Source organism: Plectropomus leopardus, chromosome 11 (genome assembly GCF_008729295.1).
Source record: "Plectropomus leopardus isolate mb chromosome 11, YSFRI_Pleo_2.0, whole genome shotgun sequence".
Taxonomy (NCBI): Eukaryota; Metazoa; Chordata; class Actinopteri; order Perciformes; family Serranidae; genus Plectropomus; species Plectropomus leopardus.
Window position 1 is genome coordinate 8,915,366 of NC_056473.1, and position 13,387 is coordinate 8,928,752.

Sequence of the window (13,387 nt, forward strand, 5' to 3'; positions counted from 1 at the left end):
AAAGTAAACAGCTCTCAGTGAAATTGATACAGTAGGACGTGACTGGCTCATCAACTCTGATAGCAACGTAGTGTATTTAAAGGGACAGCTCATCCCCAAATCCAAAATGTATATTTTTCCTCTTACCTGTAGTGCTATTTATCAGTCAGTTAGATTGCTTTAGTTGGAGCTACAGAGTGTTGGAGATGTCAGCTGTAGAGATGTCTGCCTTCTCTCTAATATAATGGAACTACGTGGCACTAGGCTTGTGGTGCTCAACATGCCAAAATCTGAAAAACTCAATACGATTGGCAGGTGTAGTTCGGTAGAAAGAAAATAGTTCCTACATGAAACTGCTCACAACAAGGTCTGTGGATTATCTTGAGTGACCAGGTCATGATTTGATATCTCCAACACTCGGCAACTCACCAAAACAATCTAGACTGACAAATAGCACTACAGATAAGAGGAAAAATATGCATTTATGATTTTGCAGTGAACTGTCCCTTTAATGTGCATCGTTTTATAAATAATCTTGGAAATAATATACAGTAACAAAGGAATTAACATCAGTTTTGTCTTTGTTTTAGTCTTTATGGCTTTGCTCTCCTTGTATCTTAGGTGGCTGTAGTGTGGTGAGGTATGTGCTTCTTTCTACCACAGCACTGCAGCGTTACAGCTGTGCCTTGGGCTGTGGACTCCACTTTAGAAACAGTGAAATCCTTGTAGTAGACATGGACTTTCATTTTAGTGTCCAAGCAGTGCCTGATTGGAAAAGGCCCTATGACCATTCTGCACATGCATGTATGTCACAGATCATCCTTCATCCCCCTTTCCACTGCAGTCCCGCGCTGCCCTACCGGCGGCCGCAGTCTTTTCTGAGGATGTGGAGGATTTTGCGTCCCAGGTTTGACTTCCATGGTTTAACGAGGCTCTTGGTGTTGATCATCAGTCGGCCAGTCTTCCAGTCCTCATGACCAGCAACTACATACTCAGATCCTGAAGAAGAGAGAGCAGATCATGAACCGTACTGAATGTCAAGTATATAGAGAAAATACAAGAAACAGGAGAAAATCACTTTATCTAAAAATAGAGTCATCATATGACTATAACAAACCAGTTAAATAGTGCGCTGTTATCACTGGTTTGGATGAATGTTGCCAGAAATGATTATTGTGAAAGTGTTAGGTGTGAAATAGTCTCATAACAGAGAGGTGGCTCTAATCTTTTAGCTGTAAATGTCCAATCTAAATGAGTGATGCTAGGATGCTGGCATTCACTAAAAAGCCTCCATGAGCAGCGACAAATATCCTGTGTTCAGCACAAAGCTGGCAGATTGTTCACTCGAGAGTCAGTAATTAATAAACTTTTGCATCGGGAGCAGTAAAGTTTCTCTTCTGAGGCGGCTGCAGCTGACCTGGGTTAAGGATGGGACAGGTACAGCCTTGTGTGGTCCAGGACTCTGGGTAAAGGGTGATGCTTCCTCTGTGGATCTTCATCTGAGGGTTCTGGTACAAGACTTTTTTGACCTTGACCTCCACCTCTGCATGGGAGCCTTTATCATGAGCTGACATTACCTTCAACACCAGCACTGCCAAGGCAACACAGTAATTCAACAAATTAGCAGCCGAAAATCCACAACATACAATTTCTACCTCTCAAACATCTGTTTTTTTGCACCACAGATTTGTAAAGATTTGTAAAAATAAAGGGGAATTTCACCAATTTTACACATCCAAATCAGTTTACTAGTCATGAGGAGAACAACCAATACTCTGAAAACAGTTGCATAATGTCTTCTGTGGCCCTGGAGGAGCTAACTGGAGTGATGCCATTGAGACTTTATGGGGGGAATTCAGAGATTGCAATTTTTTTGACAGGCAGCCTGCATTTTACACTGAGGGCATGGAATTTGAAAGATGTGGGCTTGACTAGGCAGAGAGAGGCTATGGAGATTTACGAGATAGACATACAAAAAAAAAAAGGAAAGAAACCAAAACAACATAAAAGGGGGGTGTACAGTACATTACCTCATAATTTGATTATTCATTTCATTATCATAATTTGTACTTGCCCTGTTTCGAGGCGAACAAGGTTTTGAGACAGACCCACACAGAGCTACTCAGCACTGGTCAATATTATTTGCAAATACACAAGGCTGGATCCCATTCCCAAACTTATCATAGATAAATCTGATGGGTTTTAAAGAGCCACAATCAATTTCCTCTGTCAAACAGCACTTACCGTAGTCATACTCCGCAGCACAGAAGAGTTTAGGGTTGCCGAGGGTCACTTCTACACACTCGCATTTCTCTGCAAAATGAAACATGATGAATAGGATTCATATGAATGCCTTCATCATGATGTATAGATTTCAAGATCAAAACAGCTGCATTTTATCTGTGTGGGCTGATGCGCGTGCAGCGTAGTACGTGTGATGTGACCTGTGACTCACCAGAGTGGTGCAGTGCAGAGAAAAGCTCCTCTACCCTAAAGAGTGCCGTCTCACTATTATTGCTGCTGTGTCCCATGTGGCCGGTGGCTGTATAGAAGACCTCCACATCTGAGCTGTGCCGCAGAGGTAAAAGCAGTCAGCGGCAGGGCTCCACTCAGTGTTAATCATCCAGAATGCACTCCACCTCCACACCACACATCACTTAATCCAAGCACAAATACATATGGTACTAAGTGTTGGCTCTCACCCAGAGATGCAGTCACCAGTGTAGGGGTCACAGTCCCCTGTGCAGTCACACGGACGGCAGCCGTATTCATGCAATCCCCAGTATCCTGCCATGCAGCTGTCACAGTGGGGGCCTCCGACACCGGGCTTACAAGTGCACTCCCCACTGCTAGGGTTACAGAGAGGGTTACCTCCTGAGAGGATGGAGCCAACAGGGTGGCAGGAACAGGCTGCAGAGGAAAGGGGTGACGGAGCAAAAGAACTGCATGTTAACATTTCTGTTTGTAGGTCAAATGATGTGTCTCCTTTTTCTGGCACAGAAGCACTCAGTATACATTATCAGCCTGCATGTATGCAAAGGACAAACACACCTGTAGAAGCGCAAACAAACACATTTAGAGTGTACACAGTGAACTCCCGTGGCAATATAAAAATTAATTGTATTTTATCATCCTCCTGTAACAGGCAACAAGCTGGGAGTATGTACTCTACGTGCTCTGAGCGGCTTCAGCAAAAACAAACAGTTACTCTCTCCCTCTCTGCTCTGGCCCATCGCCTGATGGTCCCTTGTGATGACAGATGATTTTTGTCACAGACTCATTTCATCTGTTTCCAAAAACGGCATGTTTATTCTTAAAAATGCTTCAGTGTGCCTGACGGGGGGGGAAAGGGCAAGAATGGGAAAAATGTGCTCGCATGGTCCATGGGAAATTCCTCCATTGTTTGCAATTACAGTCACATTCCAAAACAGTGTGGCCTCCGTCATTCCTGCTAAGGAGAGGACGAGAGTCATTTAAGGGTCTCATCACTGGGGAAGCAGCAGGGTTGGGGAGTAACAGAATACAAGTAATTAAGTTACGTATTTTAAATACAAAATATGAGTGACTGTATTCTGTTACATTTACACCTTACCTTGGTGGTATTGAAAAGTACTGTATTTAAAAACAGATTTCTTGAGGTGATTGCTTATTTGCTCCATACTAACTGAATGCAACATGAGTGTGCGTAAGTATGAATGTATTGTTCTCTTGAGATTTTCTCACTGGCTGTGGGCGATGCAGTGCTGCCATTTTGAGCTTAAAGTTTGTGGGATGTCATGTTTCTGTCGCTTGCTTTGGAAGCGCTGCAGTGGACAAGGAACTGCAGATTCATGAAGTTATCATGAAGAGTTATCTACAAGATAACAACTCATTTAACTGCAAAAACCTAAATAAGGTGTCAGCTGGCTGGAGGGAGATTGTAAGGGAGCAGAAAATTTCTGGTAAATGACCATCATTAATTAACAACGTACCTGCTGTTGGCAATATTGTATGACATTTCCAGTAAATATCACAATATGAAACTTGTGTTTTCTGTTTAAAATGTACAAATGTAAGAAGATAGAAAGTACTCAATGATCTTTTAAGTGGTTAAATCTCCAGTTGAGCGCAGAGCTGATTGGTGGTCTATGAGGTTTGTTTATATGACGTAACAGAAATGCATATTTATTGGATTCATTGTGGACAGAAAGTGTGTACAGTGCACCTGCCACACAATAATAGCAGATGAGATGCACAGCTAGGACACTATTGTGTTTTTGGCATGAGAACATACGATGCAGGCAAAAGGAGCTCAGCAAGATGATTGTGAATTATTCCTAAGTAATCCAAAGAATTTCGAATGGGTTACTTGGTTTATTGAAATATGTAGCAATTACACTTTACGGCATGTATTTAGTAATCTGTTGTGGAATATGATTTAAAAGTAACCCTTCCAACACTGGTGATGCTGGGGGAAAATGTCATGGCCCTGGCCGTGACGTTTTGTAGTTTTGTAGTTTTGTTCTTTGTTCTTTGTCTGTGTTTATTCCTGCATGCTGTGTTTTCCCCTCCCCTTTTTCCTTGCTCTCTCTATGTATGTGTGTGTGTGTGTGTGTGTGTGTGTGTGTGTGTGTGTGTGTGTGGAGATGTGGCCATCTTTGGACCCAGAGGAGCACACCTGTTCTGCATTTCACTGAAATCACAGCTGCTTCATATACCCGGTCTTCCCCCTACTCCAGTGCCAGATTGTTCCCCTCACTAGTGTAATCACTGGCCACAGTGCTCAGCATTCCTAGTGTTTTCACTCGAATGTTTTTTGCCCTTTGTGACTTTTTTGCCTCAGATTCATCATTGCATCTCTGCTTCTCCAGATCGCTCCCTGTGTGCTCCCTGCCATTCCCCTCATCGTCATCTCCACTCATCACCTTCACCTGCTCTGGCTGGCTCATTCCCATACTCGAGATCCCTGCTTCCCCTCTGTGCCATTGTGTCCGCTCCATCTCATAGCTTTTTTGTGTGGCTAATAAATTCTTGGTACTGCTTCGAGTCCGGCTTTCGGCTTCTTTGGGTCCCGCCAAAACACATAACCTAACAGAAAAACCCTTATCAAAGAGATCAATTTGCTTTAATCTAGAGGGTCAAAAGAAAAATCATATCTCCATTACTGTCCTCAAATATCAAACGCTCCCCCTCTTAATTGGAATCCTCTGCTAGCATTCATCCAGACAGTTAGAGTTTAAAAGAAATTCACTCAGCAGTAAAAGATTTACGGGCTTTACCTTTGCAGGAGTCGGGGGCCGTTTTTGGTCGGCTGGGGTCTCTGAAGAAGCCCTTCTTACAGTTCTGGCAATGACGGCCCTCAGTGTTGTGCTGGCAGTCATCACACACGCCACCACTCCGCCGTCCGGTCGCTAACCACAGTCCACGACTGAAGTGACAGCTCTTGGCATGACCGTTACACTTGCACTCTAGGTTTAAATGGACATGTACAATCATACAGACTTTTCTCTTTGCTCGGCTGAATGTTTAAAGCCCTGGTGATGGCAGTGATAACTCTGACAGCAGCCGACATAAAAGAAGAGGAACTGCTTTGTTATTCATCATGCACAGGCGTCTAAAAGGTTACGTGTGATTTATGAGGCTAAATTCATTTTCGAGATTCGTCTACATGCTGTGTGTCCTACTCTGCATTTGACTCTCTTGCCCCATCACTCACTCTGGCACTCATGCGGAGTCCCTATGATGCCATTGGCTGCCTGCCAGGGTTGGTCATTGTAGAGAGGTGCACAGCGCTCGCAGTGGTCACCGGCTGTGTTGTGTCTGCAGACACACTTGCCGTGGACCTGCCAGGCAATCAGAGAGAAAACTGCTTAGTATTTTGTGTTGCTGCAGACATCTTTTATTTGTTGATTGACTGCCTTTTGTTGTGCTTTAGAACATTGCAAACCTTGCACCATTTTGACAGAAAATGTACAAAATGGTGCAAAAAAACCACCAGAATGTAATAAATTTAGTGTTTCATGCTCTAAATTTTCTGGTGGAGGACCATGAAACCCTTTGTACCATATAGCTATTTCCCACCCAGTACTGAAGGAAACGTGCACCCTCGGCTTAGCGAGTACTGCAGCATGCTATATATTGCATCATATCATACTGTGCACCCCAACTCTTTGTATTTTTGGAGAATTTTCCTTGTGTTCGTCTAGAACTGTTTATTGTTTGGAGATGTTTATTAGCCCGCGCACGTTATATGATTAACAACCCCTGTTGTCAGCTGATAGGATTGGTGAGGGAAAGAGTCCTAAAATGTGGAAATGAAGTAGCATTTTGCACTTCAGGTTCCCTCGTCTTGAAGTCAATGGTTTTTTTGAACGGGTTTTTGGTTAGGTGCCTGATATAAGGTCTAACAGACTTTAATGTTTTTTTTTATACAACATAAAATACATCAGGAAAGACCCTACTTGTGAAAATTTTAAGCATTAATGCATCTTAAAAAGGCAGTTGCTAACAAGTGGCTAAATGAGACTATATAACATCATCACACCGCACATGGCTTAACAGCCTCACTGTGGCAGGAACGTCTAAGTCAGGTTACCATGATGTAGTTCATTTATAGCCTAACATTAGCTTTTTACCTCTGGCAATTGGATTTAAGCTTCCAAAATCCTAAAAGTGATTTGTGAATATTATTTTGCTGAACAAAACTTGAAAGTACCATAAATGTTTGTTTTCCACAGAACCTATTTTCTGCAATAACTCAAAATCCAATGGATAAATCCCAATGGCTTTTTGAGGGAACCGGGACAATGCTAACTTCCGGGTAAGCCTATCAAAAAAAAAAAAAAAAAATGTCATCCCTATAGCACTCTATTGGTGAATATATGGGTGTGATGATAATTTTAAAATATTTTGTCTTGACAAAGATCAGACTGAGATCCCAACATCATCCATTCAAATTAATTTGTGGTCTGTAGTCAGTCTGCAGGCTCTTTTCATTGAGGCTTGTTTCCAGTGGTCTTACACCTACATGATTTAGGTGTGTACCTGATGCATGTAGTACTTCATAAGTATTACAACATACCACCATCTACATTCACAATCACAGTGGTGACACATTTTGCAGTGTATAGCTGCCTGTGTAACAATCTACACCCTCTCAGACCATGTTGGAGTGACAACAGTGCTCCTATTCTCCATTTACAGTAAAGAGAATAACATGACGGAGACTATGGGTTGTTAAAGCATTAGCTTGAATACCATAATTAAGGTTTCCACATCCTTAAATCCATGTAATGGTAGGTAAAGCTGGGGCCTGATATCCAGTCTTCACTGCAGCCTTCAGCTTCAGTGGCACATACCAGCACACAGCTGCGTAATGAGGGAGTGGTGGGAACAAAACCCTAACCTCGCTACTCCCCATCTCACCACGTAAACAAATACAAACAGAGACAAAATGAAGCCTCCTGCAGACTTCAGCGTGACACAACATCTCAGAAAGTTTTCACAACAAAAGAGCTTTTCTTTGGTGGAGTATCATGCACCTGCAAGCTGTGTGTTAACAAAAGCTCAAAAATCACTCACCATGTTGTTGGTCTTCTGTTGGCTGGGCTGAAAGCCCCCGGCTGGCACACAGTGGTCAGCATGTCCGTTACAAAGGCAACTGCCTTTGACAATGAAATCATAGACGGCGTAGTGATCTGTGGGGAGGTCAGCGGCACCAGGATGTTTGGCCTGGCAGGGACACTGCTGGCGCTGCAGCAGACGGACTCTGAGGTTGGTGATCATAAGCTGGTCCTGAGCGGCTGGTCCGTACGGATCCACTGAGTGCCAGGGAGACAAGGCTCGATAGATCACCTGGAGAATGAAGTAGAGGAGTGTTGCAGAAAAATTATGCTTTCATGGTGTTTAATGTAAGACAAGTGGTTCTCAACTGGTCCAGCCACAGGGTCCAGATTTATCCTTAGTCATTAGTTCAAGGTCCACACATTAGATGAATTGACACATATTCAATTTCATTTCACAAAATGAAAAGAACATGTTAGCTTGCAAGAATGAACAGAAACTGCACTTCAACTAAACAACCAAACTGCAGTTGTGCACCTGAAATTCAATGTACTTCAAATTATTTACTTTTGAATGCAAACTTGACACATTCACAAGTCACTTGTGGTCCATTCAGAATTGGCCCATGACCCACTTTTGGACCATGACCCACCAGTTGGGAACCACTGACCTATGAGGCCTTTTTAAAGTTCTTCACTCTTGTTTTATGTTGGGAGCCTGTGCTCTGGGTGTCTGGAGGTTAAGTTTAGATGTTGCAGATGTTTCTGACTCCCATGGTAAGAATTCTGGACCGGGTTACAAAACACTGTTTAACCTCCTCCAAGGTGGCGTGACTGTACTTGATTCTGTATGTCATGGGATACACTATATGACGGTGAGCCTAATTGAGTTTCTTAAATTCAGAAAAGTAAGTTTTCCACATCAAGAAGAAAATGTCTCAAAATCTTTTGTTATTCTGTTTGTAAAAAGCCACTTTAACAAGTGAAAAAAACTCACCTTTGAGACATTAACAGACCGTAACGAAAACATAAATTATGTCAGTTTCTCTTTTATCTTGATCAGCAGAATAAGAAACAGGCATCAATCTGTTTCGCTTTTCATGCTCCTCAAATAGCTTTTATTCTAGGAAAATGAGACCAGCTCCAATGTAAACATGGACAAATGGTTCTTGGTCCACCTGGTTAAGTTTAGCTGAATGTTGATCTCTCAGATATACTGATTTAAAATACGCACAGATATCACAACATCAAGAATAAACACATACAATAAAGATGGACACAAAATAATGATTATGTTAGGATTTTTATGGAAATCAAACGAAAAAGCAGGAAGCATGAGAAAATAAGTTCTAAACCCAAAAATGTATAAATATGTACACTCATTCTCAGTGAAATCTTTTATTTTTTATAAGACAAAATATTGCCATTTTGTGTCATTTTTTGTGCCATTTCTTTAAAAAGAAAATCTTGAATATGACTGAATCTAAAAAATTTAAATGAATTGTGACATTATTTACTATTTTTAAGTCATTATCCCAAGAACCCATATGTAATCTTTACTGAAATACAAAAAAGAAGAAAAGTTTTCTACAATCTGTACAATCAGTCTGTTTGTACTGTCTATCCACGCATGAAAGATTTAATGCTGTAACATCATGAATATATTTTGCACTACAAAAACATGTGGTGAGTGATACAATACATGTCAATGTTTTACAGTATAATCATTGCACTTGAAAAATAAGCTAATTTTGATTTGCAATACGAAAAAATTCACTTGTGGTGACCATATGTTTACTTTATCTCATTACTGTAAACAGAAACTTTAAAGGGACAGTTAACCCCCAAATCAATTTTTTTCTTATTACCTGTAGTGCTATTTATCAGTCTAAATTGTTTTTGCGGGAGTTGCTGATTGTTGGAGATATCGGCTGTAGAGATGTCTGCCTTCTCCCTCAAATATAATGGAACTGGATGGCACTCGGCTTATGCCACAAAATAAATCTGAAAAAATCAACAGCAATGTCTCTTTTAGAAATCACAATGCAGTTACTCAAGATTATCCACACACCTTGTTGTGAGCAGTTTCATTAATTTCCTTTCTACTGCACAACACCTGCCAACCGTATCACTGCACATACATATCCTGCTAGCTCACCTATGGCACCACTGAGCTAGCTAACGTTACAGCTCAGCCAAGGGGAACGCCATTAATGTTTACATCTCGCGCAGTCACAAGTACAAACATCTCGTCCATGAGAAGACGCACACTTCCTTCTGCGTAGTGATACAGTCTGTGGTTGCAGTTTGGTTGAAAGAAAATAGTTCCTACATCTCCATGGCCGATATCTCCAACACTCTGCAACTTGCAACAAAACTATCTAGACTTATAAATAGCACTACAAATGAAATGTCCCTTTAAGAATATGATGTCTGTTACTTTATTACTGAAACTCTACATTTTCACACAACATTTTGGGAATGTCTTTGCATGTTGAACAACAGAGACACTAATTATAAAGGGTGAGGGGCTTACACTAGAGAGCTGACATACTGCAGCAAGACACATACTTGTTGTGAATACACTGCAATTATGAGATCAGACAAAGCCATAAATTCATTCAGACGTTCAACCAGAACCTCCCATCGTGGTCTGAGGCACTTTGTAGCAAAAAAACCCCAAAAAAGAACTACTATCCAGTGAGAGTCTCTCTTTTACACCATCTGTGTGAATGAATAAACACACTGCTCATGAATTAACCATAGCTGGATCTGGCTAAAACCTCCCTGTGATGATACAGCAGCTCCAAAAAAAATGCTTTTGGGGGGAAGCATCAGAGGTAAAAGTGAACATTGATATTCTAGCTGTGCATGTCAAAGCAGTCAGCAGCTTAGAAGGCTGGCCTGACAGAAAAAGGTCTCCCGCAGCTCGTCAGAGGAGGTCATTTTACAAAGCGACTGTTTGTTCAGTGGGTTGTGTGATATCAGCTTATAGTGCATCCTGGTGCCAATAAATGGACAACAAGAGCAGAGCAGATGGTGAGTGTTACTGCTGTGAAGTGGTGGGGGAATGTCTGGCAGGGTGTTTTGATGTGGTCACTCTCAGATCTCAGAAATAAAATCACAATCTAATATTGAAATGTTTTCTCTAAGCTGCAGCCCCTCACACATTACTGATTATTGAACTACAATTTTTACAATAAAGTTTTAACACTATAAATTTCACAAGGGCTGGGTGGTCATCTATATTACTGTCCACAAACTCTCCGTTGAATCATTGTGTGAAAATATTATCATAACCTATGATATTGACCTTATGGTTCACGGACTAAATTGGCTCCTATAGGGTGCCAAGTGACCCAAAAGGACCTCAAAGAGACCATGAAAAGCGGTATAAAAACTACAAAGAGATGCAGAAAACCACCACAAAGTCTGTGTTTCTTGCTCCTGTGTAGGAAAGGTGGTGGGGCTCTCTGCATATGTGTGCCCAGGGGCCTTTTGTCTCATAATCCGCCCATGCCTCTATGTCCCTGAACTGTCAAAGGCACTGGCTTAGGCAAGATATAGATTTTAAAAAAATGTATAATTGATAGTGCTCTCCTCAAATGTTTCCAGTGTAGTAATTAACCCTTTCATTTAGTAAAACATGTTTTTATTACCTTCTCTTATCTATCATTTGGCTCCCAACCACAGCCCTCTCATGCTGCACTGTCAAAACCCCTTTCCACCCCTGTTAATTTTTCTAGACCAGCTACTGTACTCACCTCTCCTCTGGTGCAAGGGAAAGCTCCTGAATACTTAGAGGTGCAAGTTGCTCCGCTCTCTCCATCTGGTGACCCCTCTGCCAGGCCAAACAGCTCCTCACAGTCCCTGGCAAAATACCTGAGGGCCCTCCATGTGTGCCCATGGTCCTGTGAGCGCTCCAGCACCATGGCAGCGGGGCGGGGGGAGTGGAACACCAGGATGAGATGGGTGAGGAGGAACTCTGTCTCCAGGTCAAGCTGGAGGGTCTCCTCCTTCACCCCCTCTGCAGACTGCCACCAAGTGTCCGGGTAGCGGAAAGAGGAGTCGCTCATGGCAGAGGGAGGGTGTGCCTGGCTGGGGACAGCAGAGTTGCATTTGCTGCATTTTGCAGGAGAGCAGGACTCCCTGCTGCGGGGGGAAGCTGTCTCTTTGTAGACACAGTAGAGCTCCGAGGAGTTGGAGCCGCAGACCGACTGGGTGCTCGGCACTCTGCCCTGGGCTAGGTTACCCATGCGGGGGTTGCAGGCTCGGCCGGAGCAGCGGCTCTCCACAGCTGGAAGTTTGGATTTGGACGTTTCTGGAAAAAAATATTTAGTACAATGTGGATGAAGGTGAGAGAATGACAGCAGTTTTACATTGGGCATTAAACCTTTAAAATCTGAGCAAACTGGCTTGATTTCATTCAAAAACATGGGAAGAAGGCCATGAGCAATGAAAAAAGAAATGATCCAAACATTAGCGAGAAATTAGTTAAAAGTACAAAAAAATACAGGAAATCTATAAAACAAACAAACAAACAAACAAGCAAGGAAATAAAAAATAAAGTATAAAAAAATGAAAAAAAAAAACCCCAAACAAACAAAAATCACCATGCCAAACAAGAGTTGGAAAAAACATTAACTGGAAATTAGTAAAAAGTACAAGAAAATTACCTGAAATTAATAAAAAACAGACAAGCAAACAAAAAATGAAAAAGAAAGTTGAAAAATAAAAACACAGCAAAAGTGGCTTAAAACGTGCTTAAAGAAAATTAGAATTATAATTCTGTAACATAATTTTGAAAATATGATTATGATAAGTATTGATATTTTTCTTTCCTAGCTTTATTCTTTTTAACCTAGATTTTTTTGACTTACTTTTTAAAATATATGTTTCGAAATCTACTCGTTTTTTTGCAATTTGTGGAGCATTTCTCACCAAGTTGCCCATTGCCTTTTATTTTGACAGAAATCAAACCGACTTGCTCAGGGTTCAGAGGTTTAAATACTTGTGAGAGGCGTCTGAAAGCAGCACAAGAAAAGTGATGTCGCACCAGGTTTCAAAGGGTTAATATACTTCAAATGTTGTGAATTCAGTTCCTTTTCTTCAAATGTGTATGACGCTGTGAGGCACGTGGATAAATTACCCAGAATAGCACGCGCAGTGATTGATTTAGTCATTCGTTATGAAGTGCGTCTCACCAAGTTCATACTCACCTGCGGACAGAGGAGAGGATGCGCACACCGGAAAAATGACAAGTAAAGTCCACAGTCTCATCCTGAAGCAGTTTGTTGCACCTGTCGTATGTTCCGCAGAAACAGAAACTCTCAACAGTTTAATTCAAGGATACCCAGACGTTAATAATCCCAAGGTCCTTTCCGATATAAATAACTTTTTATAAAATGTTACAGAAAAAGAGAAACTCAACAGACTTGAGCTTTTTTTTCATGGTGCAGTAACGCCTCGTTAGTCTTCCGTCGTTTTATCTGAGCGCTCTGCAGTCCTCATCCTTGTATTATAACAGCCCACGCACTTCAGAGTTCAACTTGCTGTGGAGAGTTCATTGACATTTGGGAATATGAAGAGGTTAGCACCGCCCTCCTCTTCTTGTCTTCTCCCAGACCCCGCCCACGCTCCTTCCTAAAATCAGGAGCAATATCAAACCCATCTCTGGAAGTCTTGTTGGCATACTGTCTTTTAGAGGGGATGTTCTGATCATTACAGTGACTTTTTGTCATCATCCTTATATATTTTAATCATTAATGAACAATCATCTACCTTACACATCAGACCATTTTTTATCAGCTTCAGACTAATGCATATGTTATGGTATTAAAGGAGCAGTGTGTAACATTTAGATGGCT

General features: G+C 41.6%; 1 protein-coding gene across 2 annotated transcripts; it reads right to left on the bottom strand.

The window, feature by feature from the left end:
* Nucleotides 1–460: 460 nt before the first annotated feature.
* On the bottom strand, nt 461–13,066 carry LOC121950301 (netrin-4-like). 2 transcript variants are annotated; one of them, XM_042496250.1, is made up of 11 exons: nt 12,956–13,066; nt 12,740–12,820; nt 11,285–11,841; nt 7,540–7,812; nt 5,675–5,801; nt 5,238–5,426; nt 2,682–2,889; nt 2,435–2,547; nt 2,224–2,292; nt 1,397–1,570; nt 461–978 (listed from the first exon to the last, which is right to left on the bottom strand). In XM_042496250.1, exons 2-11 carry the CDS (start codon nt 12,798–12,800, stop codon nt 836–838), a joined length of 1,914 nt encoding a protein of 637 aa, XP_042352184.1. In that variant the 5' UTR covers nt 12,801–12,820; nt 12,956–13,066; the 3' UTR covers nt 461–835. The 2 variants fall into 2 exon arrangements, with proteins under 2 accessions (XP_042352184.1, XP_042352183.1); XM_042496249.1 differs by lacking the exon at nt 12,956–13,066 and having other exon boundaries at nt 12,740–12,933.
* Between the last annotated feature and the right edge of the window lie 321 nt (nt 13,067–13,387).

Excerpts from the sequence above, each read along its gene's own strand:
- LOC121950301 (XM_042496250.1), bottom strand. The coding sequence starts at position 12,800 with ATGAGACTGTGGACTTTACTTGTCATTTTTCCGGTGTGCGCATCCTCT. Across the intron at positions 11,842-12,739 it reads ATCCTCTCCTCTGTCCGCAG|AAACGTCCAAATCCAAACTT; the intron begins GTGAGTATGAAC and ends ATTTTTTTCCAG. Across the intron at positions 5,427-5,674 it reads GACTCCGCATGAGTGCCAGA|AGTGCAAGTGTAACGGTCAT; the intron begins GTGAGTGATGGG and ends ATTTAAACCTAG.